The 17965-nt window shown below is 38.0% G+C and overlaps 14 protein-coding genes across 14 annotated transcripts; 6 read left to right on the forward strand and 8 right to left on the reverse strand. All coding sequences in view use genetic code 12, as the record gives it.

Annotated features, from left to right (window-relative positions):
* Window positions 1-222: 222 nt before the first annotated feature.
* On the forward strand, window positions 223-975 carry CORT_0E00680 (dienelactone hydrolase; the record flags this gene model as incomplete). Its single annotated transcript, XM_003869741.1, has 1 exon — window positions 223-975. One exon carries the CDS (start codon window positions 223-225, stop codon window positions 973-975), a length of 753 nt encoding a protein of 250 aa, XP_003869790.1.
* Window positions 976-1212: 237 nt separating this feature from the next.
* CORT_0E00690 (hypothetical protein) lies at window positions 1213-2976 on the forward strand (the record flags this gene model as incomplete). Its single annotated transcript, XM_003869742.1, has 1 exon — window positions 1213-2976. One exon carries the CDS (start codon window positions 1213-1215, stop codon window positions 2974-2976), a length of 1764 nt encoding a protein of 587 aa, XP_003869791.1.
* A 27-nt stretch (window positions 2977-3003) lies between these two features.
* Window positions 3004-3738, reverse strand: CORT_0E00700 (hypothetical protein; the record flags this gene model as incomplete). The annotated part of the gene is made up of 1 exon (XM_003869743.1): window positions 3004-3738. One exon carries the CDS (start codon window positions 3736-3738, stop codon window positions 3004-3006), a length of 735 nt encoding a protein of 244 aa, XP_003869792.1.
* A 135-nt stretch (window positions 3739-3873) lies between these two features.
* On the reverse strand, window positions 3874-5070 carry CORT_0E00710 (glycosylphosphatidylinositol-alpha 1,4 mannosyltransferase I; the record flags this gene model as incomplete). Its single annotated transcript, XM_003869744.1, has 1 exon — window positions 3874-5070. One exon carries the CDS (start codon window positions 5068-5070, stop codon window positions 3874-3876), a length of 1197 nt encoding a protein of 398 aa, XP_003869793.1.
* Window positions 5071-5182: 112 nt separating this feature from the next.
* CORT_0E00720 (hypothetical protein) lies at window positions 5183-5701 on the forward strand (the record flags this gene model as incomplete). Its single annotated transcript, XM_003869745.1, has 1 exon — window positions 5183-5701. One exon carries the CDS (start codon window positions 5183-5185, stop codon window positions 5699-5701), a length of 519 nt encoding a protein of 172 aa, XP_003869794.1.
* Window positions 5702-5799: 98 nt separating this feature from the next.
* On the reverse strand, window positions 5800-7179 carry CORT_0E00730 (Pho114 acid phosphatase; the record flags this gene model as incomplete). The annotated part of the gene is made up of 1 exon (XM_003869746.1): window positions 5800-7179. One exon carries the CDS (start codon window positions 7177-7179, stop codon window positions 5800-5802), a length of 1380 nt encoding a protein of 459 aa, XP_003869795.1.
* Window positions 7180-7715: 536 nt separating this feature from the next.
* On the forward strand, window positions 7716-9539 carry CORT_0E00740 (Tfg1 protein; the record flags this gene model as incomplete). Its single annotated transcript, XM_003869747.1, has 1 exon — window positions 7716-9539. The coding sequence occupies one exon, from the start codon at window positions 7716-7718 to the stop codon at window positions 9537-9539; it is 1824 nt and encodes a 607-aa protein (XP_003869796.1).
* A 33-nt stretch (window positions 9540-9572) lies between these two features.
* On the reverse strand, window positions 9573-10661 carry CORT_0E00750 (Hgh1 HMG1/2-related protein; the record flags this gene model as incomplete). Its single annotated transcript, XM_003869748.1, has 1 exon — window positions 9573-10661. The coding sequence occupies one exon, from the start codon at window positions 10659-10661 to the stop codon at window positions 9573-9575; it is 1089 nt and encodes a 362-aa protein (XP_003869797.1).
* A 426-nt stretch (window positions 10662-11087) lies between these two features.
* CORT_0E00760 (Erg8 phosphomevalonate kinase) lies at window positions 11088-12353 on the reverse strand (the record flags this gene model as incomplete). Its single annotated transcript, XM_003869749.1, has 1 exon — window positions 11088-12353. The coding sequence occupies one exon, from the start codon at window positions 12351-12353 to the stop codon at window positions 11088-11090; it is 1266 nt and encodes a 421-aa protein (XP_003869798.1).
* Window positions 12354-12451: 98 nt separating this feature from the next.
* On the forward strand, window positions 12452-13774 carry CORT_0E00770 (Tyr1 prepephenate dehydrogenase; the record flags this gene model as incomplete). The annotated part of the gene is made up of 1 exon (XM_003869750.1): window positions 12452-13774. The coding sequence occupies one exon, from the start codon at window positions 12452-12454 to the stop codon at window positions 13772-13774; it is 1323 nt and encodes a 440-aa protein (XP_003869799.1).
* Window positions 13775-13821: 47 nt separating this feature from the next.
* CORT_0E00780 (Arl1 GTPase) lies at window positions 13822-14379 on the reverse strand (the record flags this gene model as incomplete). Its single annotated transcript, XM_003869751.1, has 1 exon — window positions 13822-14379. One exon carries the CDS (start codon window positions 14377-14379, stop codon window positions 13822-13824), a length of 558 nt encoding a protein of 185 aa, XP_003869800.1.
* A 380-nt stretch (window positions 14380-14759) lies between these two features.
* CORT_0E00790 (Glc8 protein) lies at window positions 14760-15413 on the forward strand (the record flags this gene model as incomplete). Its single annotated transcript, XM_003869752.1, has 1 exon — window positions 14760-15413. The coding sequence occupies one exon, from the start codon at window positions 14760-14762 to the stop codon at window positions 15411-15413; it is 654 nt and encodes a 217-aa protein (XP_003869801.1).
* Window positions 15414-15495: 82 nt separating this feature from the next.
* Window positions 15496-16782, reverse strand: CORT_0E00800 (Zuo1 protein; the record flags this gene model as incomplete). The annotated part of the gene is made up of 1 exon (XM_003869753.1): window positions 15496-16782. One exon carries the CDS (start codon window positions 16780-16782, stop codon window positions 15496-15498), a length of 1287 nt encoding a protein of 428 aa, XP_003869802.1.
* A 241-nt stretch (window positions 16783-17023) lies between these two features.
* Window positions 17024-17776, reverse strand: CORT_0E00810 (Sdo1 protein; the record flags this gene model as incomplete). The annotated part of the gene is made up of 1 exon (XM_003869754.1): window positions 17024-17776. One exon carries the CDS (start codon window positions 17774-17776, stop codon window positions 17024-17026), a length of 753 nt encoding a protein of 250 aa, XP_003869803.1.
* Between the last annotated feature and the right edge of the window lie 189 nt (window positions 17777-17965).

The following is a 17965-nucleotide window of genomic DNA, read 5'->3' on the forward strand; positions in this document are numbered from 1 at the left end:
CCTATTCTGTTTATGTACGCAAAAAAACGGAGCTATAAACGAAAAGGGAAGAAACGGAGTTATAAACGAAAAGGGGAGGGTCGTGTCTAAAATCATTAATCCGTTCTCCGTCTCGCCTGCCGATTATAAATATTTCATAAATCCACAGTTTTCATTTGCTACTGAACTCCACGTACCAATTCCTTTCTTGTCTGAAAACCGCATAGGTCAATCACACACTCAATGGCATCTAACCCACCAGGTCAATGCTGCACTGAAGCTAATTTCCATGAAGGAAAACCAATTGGAACTTTCAAAGATTTGTTTGGTTTAGACACTTATATCGTTGGTGAAGAATCAAGCAACAAGGTTGTTGTTATATTAACTGATGTTAATGGTAATCACTTTAACAATGTGTTGCTTATTGCTGATACTATAGCTAAAAATGGCTACAAGGTCTTGATTCCTGATATTTTAAAGGGCAATCCTGTCAAACCAGGTGATGATCTTCAAGCTTGGTTCAAGAACCATACTTTGGAAATCACTGAACCAATTGTTAATGGGTTCTTGGATAAGGTTAAGGGTGAACTTAAACCTAATTTCCTTGCTGCTATTGGGTATTGTTTTGGTGCCAAGTATGTCATTAGAAACTTGACTCAATCAGGTCCATTGGATGCTGGTGCAATTGCTCATCCATCACTTGTCACCATTGAAGAAGTGAAAGCTATCAAAAAGCCACTTATCATTTCTGCCGCTGAAGTTGATCATATCTTCACTCCCGAATTGAGAAAGGTTACTGAAGATGAATTGGCTAAATTAGACGGCGTTAGATATGAATTTACTTTGTTTTCTGGAACTAGTCACGGTTTTGCTGTTAAAGGTGATATTTCAAATCCGTTGGTTAAATATGCTAAAGAAAAGGCTTTGAATGATCAATTGTACTTTTTCTGGAGTGTTGGATTGATTAATTCTAAGCAAGGACAAAGTTCTTTGTAAAGCAGAGGGTTTTGAGTATGTATCCTTTTGTATAGGCTTAACATTAGAATTAGAAAAATTCAATTAAATACATCTTCAAGAATTGTAGACTCTACTATTTGTGGCTTTCTTTGTTGGTGCCTCTCCAATTTGCACCAATTTGCAACAAATCTTAAATGTTGCGGCTTTAAAACTGTGCGTCGAAAAGGGTCAATCTACACGTTTATCTCATACAACCTACCCTCCCTTACCCCCACAATGGATGAAAAGTCCACGTTGCCACTCCACAACAAAGTGGATAGGAAAATGTGCAAATGGAAAACACTTCCTCTCATCATACTCTGTATATGTTGCTTCTGGGCCAGCTATTCGTCAACTTTATTCCTTCTCAGCACTTGGTTTCCAAGAGATGAAAACCCAAGTAATCCTGATGGTCTTTGCCCCATTGTTCCTAAAATAAATCCATCTAACCACATTCATAATCCTAAGACACTAAATTATATCTTACATGATGAGAAATTTCACAAGCAGGAACGTGATCGGTTATTGGGAGCAATTCAAATTCCAACTGAAGTTTATGATGATATGTTGACCCCCAAATTAGCAAAACATTTGGACGAGCTACTCGATTTAGAACCCAGATGGAAACCGTTTCTTAAGTTCCATAAGTATTTGGAAGAAACTTACCCCTTAGCTCACAAACATTTGAAAGTCGAAAAAATTAATCATTTGGGGTTGGTTTACACTTGGAAAGGTAGTGACAAGGACAAAAAGCCAATAATTTTGGCAGCCCATCAAGATGTTGTGCCTGTTCAAAAAGCAACTTTGGATCATTGGACTTATCCTCCGTTTGAAGGTGGATATGATGGGACATATCTCTACGGAAGAGGTGTATCCGATTGTAAAAACCTACTTATTGGACTACTCTCCACAATTGAACTACTACTAGAAAAGGGAAAATTCAATCCCCAGAGATCAATCATCTTGGCTTTTGGTTATGATGAAGAGAGTGCCGGTACAGGAGCAACTGAAATTTCCAAACATCTTCAAATTCGCTACGGTCCCGATTCCATATTACAAATCATCGACGAAGGTAATGAAGCGTATGAGGAAATTGAAGGGTTGAAGTTGATCTTACCAGCAACAGGTGAGAAGGGATACTTGGACTCTGTAATTGAATTGTATACCCCTGGAGGTCATTCAAGCGTGCCACCAAAACATACATCTATTGGAATAATGGCTCAATTGATTACTGAGATTGAAAACGATGCATTCCTGCCGTTACTTACTCAAGTTAACCCAATCATGGGTGAACTTTTCTGTTTAGCTGAACATAGCCCTAATTTGAACAAAGATATCAGACGTAATATCTTGAAAGCTCAAGTTGATGCAAATGCCAATAAAAAAGTTGTTCAGTACTTGGATGCAAACTTGGAAACAAAGTATTTGATCACTACTTCTCAAGCTATTGATATTGTTGAAGGAGGAGTTAAATCGAACGCATTGCCTGAACATGTATCAATTTTGGTCAACTCTAGGATATCAGTTGAGGAATCAGTTCAGAATGTGGTCGACAAGTATCAGTTTCATATTGAGTCCATTGCCAAGAAATTCAACCTTGGTCTTATTTTGAATGGGGAAGAGATAATCGAACCCACAAAACAAGGATATTTCAACTATTCCTTAGTGGAGCCTCTAGAACCAGCACCAGTATCACCCATAAATGGTGAAAGTTGGAACACATTCGGTGGTGCTTTGAGATACTTGTATGAAGATTTGGTGTTTTCTAAGCTGAATGATTCATTTGTGGTTGCTCCATTTTTATCCACTGGTAATACCGATACCAAATCTTATTGGGATTTGAGTAGGAATATTTATCGATATCAGCCCGGGTTTCCTAATGAAGATAGTGGCATTCATTCAGTTGATGAGAGATTGATTTTCAATGGGCATTTCCATATTATTGCTTTTTACTACTATTACTTACAAATTATAGATAAAGCCGATGATGCAAAGTTTTAAATAAATACATAATTACCTACAATATATTTATTTGACCAATTTGGACGCTCTTGTATTTCCATGTTTTCTCACCTCTATATCCATCAAATCTTTTATCCTATGACTTCCAGCAATGCCAATACTCAACACCTTCTCCAATGAATCCAAAGGCATCTTATCTTCCAACAACAACAAAGCCAATTTCTCACTTTTACCAATAACTCCGACAGTTATTGAACTCACATCAGTTTCTTCTAAATTATTCAAATCTAGTAATGGAGACTGATCAAATAATCCACAACTGACACTACTTACATAATCATACATGGCAATCCCAGCATCGATTATTGCCAATGTTATTGAATTTGTTATAGCTGCTAACATACCTCCATCTTGACTCAATACTTGCACATTTATCGTTATATTAGTCCTTGGATATAAATGCAATAATATCAGTTGTTCAAATGTTCGTTCAAGTGTAGTTCGAAGTTCAACCATTCGTTTCTCTGATTTCGATCGCTTCTTTCTCTCAAATGTCGAGAAATTAGCAATTGTCAAATTGACTTCTAAATTGGCTTTGTCTTGATTCATTTGGGCTCTACTGCTGGGTTCGATAGGACCTTGTACTGTACATATAACTTTTGTGTTGCCTTGTTCGACATACGATGAGCCATCTGATGAGCTTGGATGGGTATTGATACGACATTCAAATCGACGAAGTTCGTTCCATCTTCTTCCATCTATTCTGAGACCTTCAGGGGAGTATAGTTCCATACGTGACATGACTGTTAGATGAGCGAGGGGGGGGGCAGTTCTGTATATTGATGTAAGTTCTTCTGTTTGGAATGATATTGAGAAAATTCTACATACAGAATAAGCTCTGCCTATTTACAAAAAAAAGATGTTACTATTTCAATTCTATAAACTTTTTATGAACTCACCAATACATATACAATTACTCAAAAAGAAGAATAATGATGAGTTAAATAATGAATAATCAAATGTGCTCTCTCCTAAAAATTCCAATCGGTAAGCATTGTACAACCAACATCCCTGTGAAATAACCCATAAAAGCAAGACAAACACTCCATTAATGCGTCTAGTTTGAAGTAAATCGGATTTAAATAAAAAATGAGGAAGGAAAATCAAAAACCAAATGAAGTATTGTGATGTAATGACTTTGTTGAATGTGACAAACGTAAATGTCTGTAGAAACAAGCATGAAATTAAATCTTGTTTTGCGAATATTAATGGGATTATAATCCCTGATAATAAAAGTTGTGGGATAAAAGCCAATGTCTCAATATCTATATTAGATGATGCTGGTAATGCCGATTTGTAGTATAGTACCATATTATAGACTGAGAAGTTATGCCTATGGTCTATTCTTGTAATATGATACAAATATGAATGGTCAAGAAACTCCTGTCCATACAAGAAATACATCAATGCGTTAAACATTGCTAAAGTGACAACTGTATAGACAGCATACTTGAGATTTGGCACATTGACCAATTTTATTACTGGATAATTAACAATTGGTTGTGAGCTATTTGTCAAGTACAACATAATACTCGGTATGTAGATTATAGGGTATATTTTGAAATGAATTGCCAACCCAAGCCAAAATGCTGACGCCAAAACGTTTTTACTTTCAATCAAGCAGTATAACGAAAGCATTATCAAAACAGTCAATATACTCTCGGATGATCCTCTGGTACTAATTGTGATAACCATTGGATTCAAAAGCCACAATGACGACAAGATCAACCTCTTTGACTTTGACTTTGACAAATTCTTCTCTCTGGACAACAACTTTGCAATCAAGACACCCGTCACTAAATCACCAATCATAAATGAAACCTTACCAAAACTGTACCATATAGGTCCCCAATTGTTAGGTAGGAGCATCATTGCAAGTATGGGTGTGTACCGATAAGTTTCTCGAAGATATGGTGATTGTCCTTGGCAGACATAATGCGAGGCATCGGAAAATACCAAGTAGTCTATATCGGTATATTTAACTGGCATATATTCATCTTGATACAATCCAAAAAGAAAGAACCCTATTCGGAGTATAATCGCCAATACAATGACTCCTGATAAGCTAACCATTTGGCAATGTTTGTATGCTGAACAAGCGAACAATTAGGTAAAACGAAAAATTTCAGAAAATTCATTTTGCGGAGTTTTAACGATTTACAATGTTTATTGTAAAGCTTTCGCCATGTCATTGAACCCACAAGAAAAAGTCTACAAGGAATACTTGAACTATGACTGGGAATCAGATACAGACTTCCAGCAAGGTTTGAAGGAAATCTTAGACTCTTACCTTGCCAATATCAAAGAACAAGATCCACTGCAAACGTCAATCTCAAGCCTTGATCAAACACAGCTTACAAATCAAGCTAAGCTGTTTTTCTTTTGCCAAAAGACAGGTCATATACTAAACCTAGAAGACTTTGAAGAATGGAAGATACATAATGGTGACAAGTACGAAAAGAATGCCAAAATTGTGGAATTGGGTGAGGGCAAAGAAGATATACAAGGCGAAGGAGCTACAACTAATGATGAGCCCCCTTATTCGTCCAACTACCAGAATTTGGCAGAGTTGATATTGTCAGGGAAACCAGTACCAGGTATAAAGGAGATACCCCCGGTGGTGCTAACTGATCAAGGATCTGAACCATTGGCGGCGCAGAGAAAGAAGCCATGGGAGGTAAATCGAGAGAATTCCAATAGCTGATAACTTCTATAAATTTTATAAAGCGTTCCCAAAAGATAATCCTTGAAGAGCATTTATCTCTATCCATTCCTTGCTCTTTACTGGCACTTTGACAAGCACTACTGATCAATAAACGGAGCATCATAATGTACGTCCTTGTAATCCCAAAAGAATGTCAAATTTGATGGGCCTGTACTATCACACTGTTTTGTATAATCTACGCCATCTAATCTTGATCTTACAATATCAACAAATTGGCCCAAATCACAGGAAAAACCAACTCCATTACTGCAATTAGGAAAGGGTACAACGGCATCATTCATAATAAATCGCACATATTTCTTGTCGCCGCAGTTCAACTTCTCCACATAAGTCCTACCTCCTTGCGGAAACATTTCAGCTGCGTTGTACGGATTAGGAAAAGGTACATGATCAACAGGTAAATCCTTTTCGGGGTTGATTAATCCCATGGATGAAAGATAAAACTCCATATCTGTATCATGAGTAAACATAGCCCATATATTGCTCTTTGCAGATTCGTCTAGTAATAATTTTAGCGAGGCCTCTACCATGGGAGATCCAACTGTTGTGCTCAAATTGTTACCCTGTCCAATGGAATAGTAGTTTGTCAAGTCGTTTCTATACCCACTCTTTATAAACTCCTCGTTTGTGAATAGTGAACAGAATGGTGAATACCCTCTAACATTTATCTCAAAAGCACACCACAAGAACAAGGAAGACACTTGTGCGGTTGTCAAATTCAATCCGGGATTCTGTTCTTGCCATCTATTCAAAATATCCTGTAAATAGCTTTTGTCAAATTGGTCAACAATCTCATCATTATTAATGTTGCCTAAATTTTTACAAGCATAGCGTGGTGTTAAGGAGTTGGCTCCCATTTTGGGATCTTCGTTAATAACCACGTACTCGACTTGGTCATCTGAATATTCATCACCCAAGAACCCACGAGCAAAGTAATTGGCAGTTTGATAACATCTACCAGAATTACTAGTAAAAACGGTGAAATTCCCTCCATTAAACAACGTGTCGTACCGTTGTCTAAAATATGCCCCATGGCGAAGTGCAGTTTTTGTACCAGCAAACGTTCCTTCGGAGTTCTTCGGACTCGTCTCTTTTTCATAATACTCTTTGTTCGTAACAAAATACTCATATTCATTCAAAAACGATAAATCTCCTTTAAATTTCTGGTTGTAACTCTTGAATGTATTCATCACTGTGTCGAAATAAGCACCATCACCTTTCGAGGGAAATCTTTCTCCATGCCGTGAAATCATCTGGACATGTTCAACTGTGCATTTTTCTGGGATATCAGTACTTATACCATATCTTGACCCTTGTTTGTAAGGAGCTGAACCACCGAGAAAGTTAATGACTGAATATTGATCGGTAGCAGCTTGCTGTGGTGTCGCAACATCCTGAAATATGGACTGACTCACAAGCAATAAGTTGGAATGTAAAATCTTGGAAAAAGAAACCATATCTACTAGTGTTATGGCTGTACACTATGTTTCATACGTGTTAGATCTTTCATTCATACTGGAGCATGGGTCTACTTTATATAATCTCAACAATGGTTTTGGAAAAATTACAAAACATCAACCACACGTGGGGAAAGAACAATCAATTGAAGAGACAATGCACTTTGAAATTTGACACCAGTGTAACCGTTAAATTCCTATATGAAGCAGGTTCGTAACCTGTTAAGTTTGTATTGTTCTTTGAAATGCAAACCGAAGGAAATTCCAGAGGTTTGCGATCTTTTCACAACCACGGGTACAACTTGCAATGAATGAAAGCTGTATTCAAGTACTAACTCCTTACAATGGTCAAAGATTACTTTATGACTCCCCCACAGGTGGATATAGGTTTCTATAAAGGTTATCAAAATGAGCTGTCTTACATTCCGTATTGATATCAAACAATTCGAATGCAAAGAAAAAAAAATTACACCAACACATTGAAACAATCTAATCCTTCTATGGACTATTTACTTGCACAACCATCAACTTAGTTAATGAGCCAACAAGAACCTCAAGTCAAGAAAGAAGTAACTGTTAAGAATGAAAGTACAGGCAACTCACTAGCTAAGAATGGATCTCCGTCACCATCAAAATCGGAGGAATGGCAAACAATACCTTTAAAGTCATGCGGTCCCGAAGAAATCGAAGATGTTAGAGTACACTTGATGAAATTTGCTACAAAACAGGATGTGGATATTGTAAAAGATTTTGAGAAACCTGTAAGACTTCACAGGAAGGATCCTAGAAATATGCAGTTTCACCTTACCCGACAGGAATTGGATCAAAGGCGAAAGGAGAAGGAGGAAGCTGAAAAAGAAAGACTTCAACGTGAAGCGGAAGAAGGTGCAGAAGGAGGCGAAAAATCAAGCTCCGCACAGGGGACGCACCCTGATTCACAGAATGATCCCAACTATAACAAAAACCTGGCTGATATGTCACAAGTAGCCCCAGACGGTGGTGCTCGTAAGAACAAAAAGAAGTTGTTTAAACGGAAGACAAAGCAGATAAACCTAATGGATGAAGCAAAAAGGAAATTGCGATACGAAGAGCATTACCCATGGGTTATTGAAGATTATACTGGTAAAAATGTCTATGTTGGGAATTATGAGGCCGGGTCGACAGAACTGCAACATGTATTATTTGTCTTTGACAAGGATGGCTTTAAAATGATACCAGCAGAAAAAGTCTACAGGTTTACACCTAGAAACAGATATGCTACTTTAACACTAGAGGAAGCGGAAGCCAAGATGGAAAAGAATTCAAGTGTCCCAAGATGGTTAATGAAACATATGGAAAATGACTCTATAGCAGAGGGTTCACCTGACCAAAGATTTCGAAACAACTCCCCATCGGCAAATGGAAGAGTTATCAGCAACGGAGGTACGCAAAATAGACGTATGAGGACAGTGATGGGAGGAGACTCTCGCTCCGTTGAGGAGAGAGATTCTGATCATGACGATTTAGATTTTGAGGAGGAATTCGCCGACGATGAGGAGGCACCTATCATGGACGGGGATGAAGAGGAGAACAAAATGTCGGAGAAAAAGATAAAGAAAGATATGTTGAAAGCTTCGGCATTCAAAACGGAAAATGATGATGATGATGATGAAGATTATGACCTAGACGACTTGTTTGAAACAGAAAAGTCAAGAAAAGTGGATAAAGAAGGTAAGAAGTTGAGAAAAGTCTTGAACAAAAGAGAGGGAGGTATTTATGACAGTGACGACGAAGAACAAGGAATGATGCCTTATTTATCTAAATCAGATTTGGAAAGTGAAGAAGACAGTGACGATGAGACAAGGGTCAACGTGAAAGAAGAGCCAACGGAGAATGCTCTTACAGGTGAGACGCAGAAATTGGGCATTAGAAACTTTGTGGTGTCATCAATAGCCGATGGATTTGTCGTGATGAAAGCACCAAAAGAATTCCTCTCTACTTTGCCTCTTGGTGAATGGAATCCCAATGTTCCTAAACGCTCCACTCCAGAACCTTCATCTCCAAGAAAGAAAATGAGATTGGATGAAAATCAATCAGTAGTGACAATTAAGAAAGAGCCATCTCCAGTCGCTACCTCAGTTCCAGGCTCGCCTGTTGACACCAATGCAATGGCTGATTTAAACGACGCAGGTCCAAACAATTTATTAGTAACTATTGACGATGTGTTGACTATTGTAAGAGACCACCCATTAACAACAAGGGAGCTTTTGGGTGGTTTAAAGAGTAGAATCAGTGCACATCCGGATAATAAGCAGAGGATCATTGCTATTGTTAAGCTGAACTTGAGGTTGGTTGATGGAAAATTGGTACTCAAAAATTGATACATTTGCTTCTATATCTATCATTTACAAATATCATACAATTTCAACGATTTTATCATCGTCTTCGTCGCTTTCGAGCGCTTCAATTTCAGCCGAATCGGGAGCTTCATCTCTTTGCAATAATTGCACAATCCTATCACACAATTCTCTCACATTTTCGTCTTGACTTGCCTTATCCAACTCTCTTATTATAGAGTATACCCGCTTTTCTCTAAAATATATTCTAGCAGGTTTTGTTGTGCATAATAAAAGCAATGATTCCAAATGAGTACATTGTATACCTGTTAATGGTTCTCTTTCCTTATCTGGAGGTAACAATTGCAATTCATCAGGTAAATCAAATACCTCATCTTCGTCAATCTCCTCTGGACCAGCTAATGGCAAGAGTAGGAACGGTAGTATATTTATTTTCGGGTCAGTCAATAACTTCATGTGTGCATTGGTGTCGAATAAAGAATTCTTAATGGTGAATGCCACACCTTCCCTTCTGATCTTATCGTCATACTTTTCGGTAAAGACAAGTAACTTCGATATTGGTACAACATTATCATATGCTTGTTCCGTAATGAAATATGACCGTCCCTGTTGGAATCTCGACAAGTCAGCAAAGAAATACGCAAGGTAATCAAAATTGGCATGCGTGTTTAACTTGTAGTCATTCCCCTTAACAAAACAATCCATCAAACAATCAATAGCCTTTGATGAGCTGAAAACCTTCTTTTGTGCATCATTTAATTCCATTTCTAAATCAAATACCCTATTTATAGCATCATTTTTAGCTAAATTGTTCAAAAGAATACACATTATATCAGCATTGGAATTTTCAAGAGAAACGATCTTGGGCACCAAGAAATTCATATACTCAAAATCTTCAACAATCAAATTCCTCATAATTATATCATCGCATAAGTTAGCAAGTATAGTGACAGACTGTCTCACTAAAGTTTTGCTATTAGATTGACTCAACTTTTTAAGGTCTTTAATTGCTTCATAATTGTCGTAGGCAAAAACTTGTTGATGAGTGCCTGTAGAAAATCCCACAAGATTATCCAAAGCTATTTGAACAACAGCGGGTTGTGGCGAGTGAAGGAATCCAACCAACTCTTCAAGTTCGGTAGGCATAGTAAAGGTAACTACTTAAGGAAGAGTACCAAATATTCACTTTTTTTTTTCACAAAATTTTTGCGATGATATCATCGGTTTGCAAAAGCTGATGAGAGTACTGGTTGAGCATATGTCTCAACGTTAATTTATCGGTGTATAAGTAGCCGCATTCTAAGCTCTATAAGACTATGTCCAGTGCAGAATTTTTTATCAAATAAAGAATTATGCTTACTTCATGCCTTTTTGCAATATTTTGAAGAAAAATAGATGCAAAATTCAAATAAAATGTGAAACACTAATTTAATTGATTTGAATTTTCTCCCATCATACAGGCACCTTCTTAATCAAATTCTTTTGAAATAAAAGGTAGCAGATTCGCCGATGTCTGTCATACACAATCATAAGCTACATATTCTAGCCTTGGTAAACTCTAGGAACTTTTCTTTATACAAGCCCTACATAATCCTCTACATTTTCAACTTTCAACCCATCTGCCTCCTCTTGCAAATCAACCCAGTGCACATTATTGTAGATGTCTGGTACATCTACAGTAGCCTTCTTTATGGCATCAGCTTTTGATGCTATCGAAAGTACGGCTATAGCATCAAACCCACCAGCACCAGGTACTACTCCTCCTAAACAACCATCCAATTCATTAATACGATCTAATAATTGTGTTTGCACTGGTGGTTCTATTGGCACTTGTGCTTTATCTGTCATCTGTTTCAAGCCTTTTCTGATTTCTTGAAGCGCTTTTGATAAATCTGATAACGCCTCTTCATTTTGAGCCTGGTTGAGCTTCTCTAGGGCATCCATAAAGCTATTGTTAGCCTCATTCAAGTGGTCATAAATTTGATTACTCTCATTAGGATTCTCCTTTTTCCATTGTAATACTTTTGATACCATTTTTGGAGTTTCAGAGCCTCCTTCAATATCTCCCATGAGCAACTGTACCCCCATAGGTAATGAGCATTTGACATGCTTGAACTTCCATTCTTTATCCACGACTGCCCTCAATTCCTGAGGAAACTGAGAAGGGTCATTCTCTAATATTGAAAGCACGTCATTAACCACGCTTGGTTGAAACCGACGGTATTTAATTGACCCATATATTGCAGCTGCCACGTCGAAACCAGAACCAGTCTTTTTCTGAGCCAAGCAATGACCAATTTGAGCTAAGTTGTGTAAACGGTCAATAGCTGTTTCGCTACCGGGTTCAAGGTATGACATCAATGCAGCTGTAACCACAGATACCAATCCTGCAGACGACCCCAATCCTGTTTTGGGAACATCATTGATCGGTAATTCGTGGAACAAAAATGATTTCTGATTGTTCGATGATACCTTTTTCGTCGTTTTATTTTGTGAATGATAACCTGGGTCTGAAAATACAGTCACTTTCAAATTAAATGGGCTCGATGGTTGGGTGTATGACAATACAGTCTTCAATGTAGCCTCTAGAAATGGGTTCCTCTTGCCATTTATCTCTTCTAATTTTTGATTCTGTATTTTATACTGCCAGTCCCCTTCTTCAAATTGGGGTGATAGCACATGCAAGGTTGAATGCTTGGAAGTCATGTTTTCATCTGATTCAATCACAGCGTGCATTCGAGAGGACAAGGCTGTCACATATGCATCATAATTGGGATCTAAAACTAGATAGCCACCAGCTAAAAGAGCCTTTCCTGGAGCACTAAATGCTTTTGTCATAATGCCCAGTCAATGGCTTTGGCCTACCAAAAACTTTCACGAGTTGGAAATTTTTCGCGGTTAGCCCACCACCGAGTATAAATACGAGTCAACATACAATGTCAGAACGCGATGAGACATTGTTGAAAAAAACCAAGGTAATCGGGATAATAGGTCTCGGAGATATGGGTCTCCTTTATGCCAGGCGATTTAGTGAAGCAGGTTGGAAAGTAATAGGCTGCGACCGTGAAGAACAATTTGACCAATTGAGTAGAACCTACAAGGATGAAAAGTTCTCTGTTAAAAGGAATGGGCATTTGGTATCACGCGAAGCCGACTATGTAATTTACAGTGTGGAGGCTGAGAATATCGACAAGATTGTTTCCCTCTATGGGTCATCTACTAAGTATGGTGCAATCGTTGGTGGTCAAACTTCGTGCAAAACCCCCGAAATCGCTGCCTTTGAAAAGCACATGCCTTCAGATACTCGCATCATCTCGCTACATTCTTTGCATGGTCCAAAAGTAAATACTACCGGTCAACCCTTGGTGATAATTCCTCACCGAACTGATGAAGTCAATTTGCAATTTGTAAAATGTGTTGTTTCTTGCCTCAAATCTAAAGTTGTTACTTTAAGTGCTAAGGAGCATGACCGAATTACGGCCGACACTCAAGCAGTAACGCATGCTGCTTTTTTGTCCATGGGAGTTGCTTGGAAGTCTTGTAATCAATACCCATGGGAAACACCCAAGTGGATTGGTGGCCTCGAAAATGCAAAAATCAATATTTCACTTCGAATCTTTTCGAACAAATGGCACGTCTACGCTGGTTTAGCTATTACAAACCCGTCGGCACACGACCAGGTCTTGCAATATTCAAAATCCACTACCGAGCTATTCACGTTAATGATACAAGGCAAGAAAGAAGAATTGAATGAACGATTGCAAAAGGTTAAACGGTTTGTATTTAAGCATATTACCGATCACGATCTATTATTAGATGACAACATTTTGGAAAAGTTTTCTTTGAACAAGACACCACCTGAAGGGAAACAGCCAAATTCGCACCTTTCCTTATTAGCAATTGCAGATAGCTGGTACAACTTGGGAATAGTGCCCTATGATCACATAATTTGCTCAACTCCATTATTTAGAATATTTCTCGGTGTCACAGAATACGTATTCTGTACTCCTGGACTTTTAGAAGAAAGTATAGGAGTTGCTGCCACTGATACATCGTTTAGACAAGATGACTTGCATTTTACCCTTGCTGCTGAGACATGGGCCAAAATAATCAAGTTCGGAAACTTTGCTCTCTACAGGGATGAATTTGAAAAGACTCAAGCATTCTTCCAACCCATGTTCCCTGAAGCTAACGCAATTGGTAACGAGATGATTAAAATCATTTTAGAAAGAGTTAAGCAACGGGAAAATAAAAATTAGATAACATTAATTTCTCTTCTATATATGTACAGTAGATAGATACCATTTTACAACTGTTCATCCTTGATCACATCCATCAACCAGTCTAATCCCTCGTTTAAACCTTCACCCTTAATAGCACTTGATGCAACAATACTCCAACTTCTATCTTTTAAATCAGTTAGACTCAATGCTTGCGAGACCTCAGCAGCAGTCATAGCTCCAGGTTGATCCTGCTTATTTGCAAACACCAACAATGCACTATCCTGTAACTCTTCTTCCTTCAACATTGTGTGCAATTCCTTACAGGCTGTGTCAATACGGTCCTTATCAGTTGAGTCTACGACGAAAATGATGGCTGACGTATTGCTATAGTAACACCTCCAATACGGTCTTATCGAAGTTTGTCCTCCTAAATCCCAAATGTTCAAGGTAATGTTTTTATACTTTAAGGTCTCGACATTGAATCCTATTGTTGGCTTTGTCGTGACTACTTCCCCCATTTGCAAACGATATAATATTGTAGTTTTACCTGCACCATCCAAACCCAATATAAGAATTCTCACCTCCTTATTCATACCCCATAACTTGCCAAATATATTTGCAAAGCTGAATGCTTGTCCCATTGTGTTGATTTGTAATTTATGTTGAACCCAGTTCTAAAGTTACAATTTGACGTACCAATGTATTTGGAAAATCCAAAGTTCTATCCCTTGATGCAAATACAGAAAGCCAAAGATATCCCTGTTTGATGGTTGGTAAGTCCCCTAGTCACAAATCGGATTTAACGATTTGTTTTCTTTGATTGACAGTTGAAAAGTTGACACAGTAACAAAACGTAAATTTATTTCTCTCAAGAGAGAAGGCAAATCTTGCACGTGACTGGATTATCCTTTTTTTGTGTGTGCTGAGATATTTCAACCACTCTCACAGAGAATAGTCATTCATTATTGTAGTACGTTATACCACCCGATCAATTACGACCATCGATACAAAGAGACACCCAATGCCTGACCAACAGCCTAGAGGAATATTAAGGAATAAATCAGTGAGCGAAGACAGTGCTCACTCCCCCCCGTTACCAAATAAATTAGATAGACAAGAAGTTATAAAGAATACAAAGTTGAATGCGCAATTACATGACGACTCATCGAAAGGTGAAGAGATTAGAGCTAAGATAGCTCAAAAGAAGAGGGAACAAGGATTGGATGAACATGACCATTTGCCTGAACATTTGAAATGGGATGAAGTGAACATCTACAAGAATGAGCAAGAAAAGAGTGCAACTATGAAGATAGATGAACCAAAAACGCCCTATGAGGGTGGTTTTAATCCTGAAGGAGAGTACTATAGAGATGATGATGACGATGATGGTGGTGCCAATGCAAAAGCAGCTGAAGATGAGATTCCAGTATTTGAATTGGGTGAAGGTGAGTATGATAAATTGTCACATGATGTGAGTTCATCGCTCCATGGTGGACAAGTATACAAGGATGAATCTCAAGCTGATGAAGATGCGGATGCGGAAGATGGCCAAGAAGAAGAAAGACCGTTAACGGCTGAAGAAAGGCACAAGAGGTTTGAGGAGAAGAGGAAAGAACACTATCACATGAAAGCACTCCCTTTAAAGCAAAAGATAGATATACCAGATGAAAATTAGTTTATAAGCAGAATCCTTACTTTCGTGTCTATAAATACTTAGATTGCAGACTTTTGAAGAAATGTCTCTATAGCTTTGTCATTTAAGCAGTAAAGTATTTTAAGTGGCTAGCGTCCAAGGAACCGGCATCAGTCAATTCCTTAGCTGTTTCAGCGAAAGTAGTCTTTACACTTAAAGCATCAGCATCTTTCAACTTAGAAGCAACCTCACCCAATTGAACATCAGTAAATCTTTCAATGAGTAACTCCACATCAGCATCAATGTCCGCAGACTTGCTAGTATCACCGAAGTAGTCTGCATCCTTAACTGCAGCTCTAATGTTTCTCTTGTTCTTTTTCTTGGCAGCTTTGGCAGCTTCTTTGGCCTTTTTTGAGTCTGCTTTTGCGGCAGCAGCTTCCTCCGCAGCTTTCTTGGCAGCAGCTTCTTCAGCGGCTTTCTTGGCAGCAGCTTCTTCAGCAGCCTTACGTGAACCGGCTTCTTTGTCCCATTTCTTTGCAGCCTTTTCCTTCTTAGCTTGTTCTTTAAACAACTTAATCCTTGGATCTTCATTGTGAGCTCTTTCAACTAAATCAATTATTCTCTTGTTGTCTTCCTGTTTGAACTTCTTTCTTGATGCTATGTTTTTACGTTCAATATAACGTTTGTGATCACGGTTAGCAGTGTCATCTGGAACATCCTCATCCTTGAATTCAAATGTCTTCCATGAATCAAACTTACCCCAGAATGTGTAGAAAGCATCAACTTCTTCTTTTGAGGCATCCAATCCACCCAATAAAGGAACAGGTTGTTTAGTTGAGAATCTACTTTCACTTTCAAAGATTGGATCCCAAACTTCGAAAAAGTCGTATTTGCTTTTTGGTGAAGGTGGCTTTGGATCTTTCTCAGTATCAATTGAATCGTATTGTTTTCTCTTTGTTGAATCCAACATGACCTCAAAAGCCTTTTGAATGATTTTGAAAAATGAATCGTGTTCTAATCCACCACTGGCAGACTTCTTATCTGGATGATGTTTCAACACTTGTTTTCTGTGGGCCCTTCTAATTTGATCTTCAGTAGCTTTGTATCTCAAATGTGATAATCCCAACACTGCATACAAATCGGCTGTTTTCCATTCTCTTGGATCATGTTCTAACAACTCTTCACTTTGTTCTTCATCCCCCAAATCTTCATCTTCATTGGTTTCAATTTCCTTCACATTACGCTCAGCTTCTAATTTTTCAAACTCAGACCAAGTGTGGCCCCTGAGAGTTCTTGATGCATGTGCTAAAAAGTAACGACCAACTGGTTCAATTGGACGACGAGTTGGAGCTGAGTATTTTCCGACGGTTTTAAATCCGTCTACGCTTCCTGCTGGTAAAACGATAGACATTCTGTTGGTATCTGGATATCCTGGGTGTGGTTCTGACTTTTTTTTTCAATTTTTTTTTCTCATTCATCGCTTGTACGCATTGCTAAACGCTACCCAGTTCGTTAATGAAAGAGTACATGCATACATGAATTGCTCATATTTAATATTTGATGTGAAATAGAGATGTTGCAACTATTGTTTAAACATGGAGAGGATCGAGGGATAAATTTATTTAATGAAGCATGTTCGAATTATCACACAGTTAGTCCTTTGTAGCTGACATATCTAAAACCTCTATAGACCCCTCATTCTTCAAATCTTTACATTCCAACAAGTCCACGAGAGCTTTGTAATTTATTGGGTCAATAATACCCATAATCTCGTACTGCTTACCGTTGTTTTCAAGCTCATCTAAATGGTCAATCTTGGGTTTGATCTCGTCCTCATATGCTTTTTGATAACCTTTTTTAGTAAGCAATATTCTTATCTTCATTTGAGCTCTCGCAATAGGTATTATTTGTTTCTCAACCAAAAGTTTAATTGCATCCAATGCTTGCGTCTTTGTTGTCTTTGTTGGATTTAGGTGAAACTTCAATTCATTCAAAGCCTTCTCAATCATAGAAGGAGGATATCTCTTTTTCGACCTTGGATTTATACATTTAGTAGAGATAATGGTCAAAAATTCATTTTGCTTTTGTTGTAAGTTGGCATTCCTTTCCTTTTCATTCAATTGAATCTCACCCTTATTTAGTATTTCTTGAATGATAGTATCCTGATTCGTGGTGTTAAATGCTGCTTGTAAGTCATCGTTATTGGCCACTTGCCCTTTTGAGACATTGATGAAAACCTGTGGAATTTGTAGAACTTCATCGAGATCTTTTTCAACCTTCAGTCTCCAATCTTGAACTTTATTCTGATAGCATGCAATTTCAAACCTCTTCTTTCCTTTTTTCATCCTCACAAGGGAAACATTTGTGAGCTTGATTTGACTGTTTGGCTGGTTGATGACTGCCATGATCGGTTATATTCTGTTAGGTTATTATAAGGAGAGCTTTCAAAAAAACTTGATTACATTATGGAAAGCCCACCCAGTTCAAAGATGCGAGAGAATTCTTGACGCTACCATTTATATGCACAATAAACAGAAGTAACTCAAGCAACTAAGCTGTTCAGCTTTAAATATATTAGAACAACTTTACATTGG

The sequence above is a fragment of the Candida orthopsilosis genome (genome assembly GCF_000315875.1).
Source record: "Candida orthopsilosis Co 90-125, chromosome 5 draft sequence".
Classification (NCBI taxonomy): Eukaryota; Fungi; Ascomycota; class Pichiomycetes; order Serinales; family Debaryomycetaceae; genus Lodderomyces; species Lodderomyces orthopsilosis.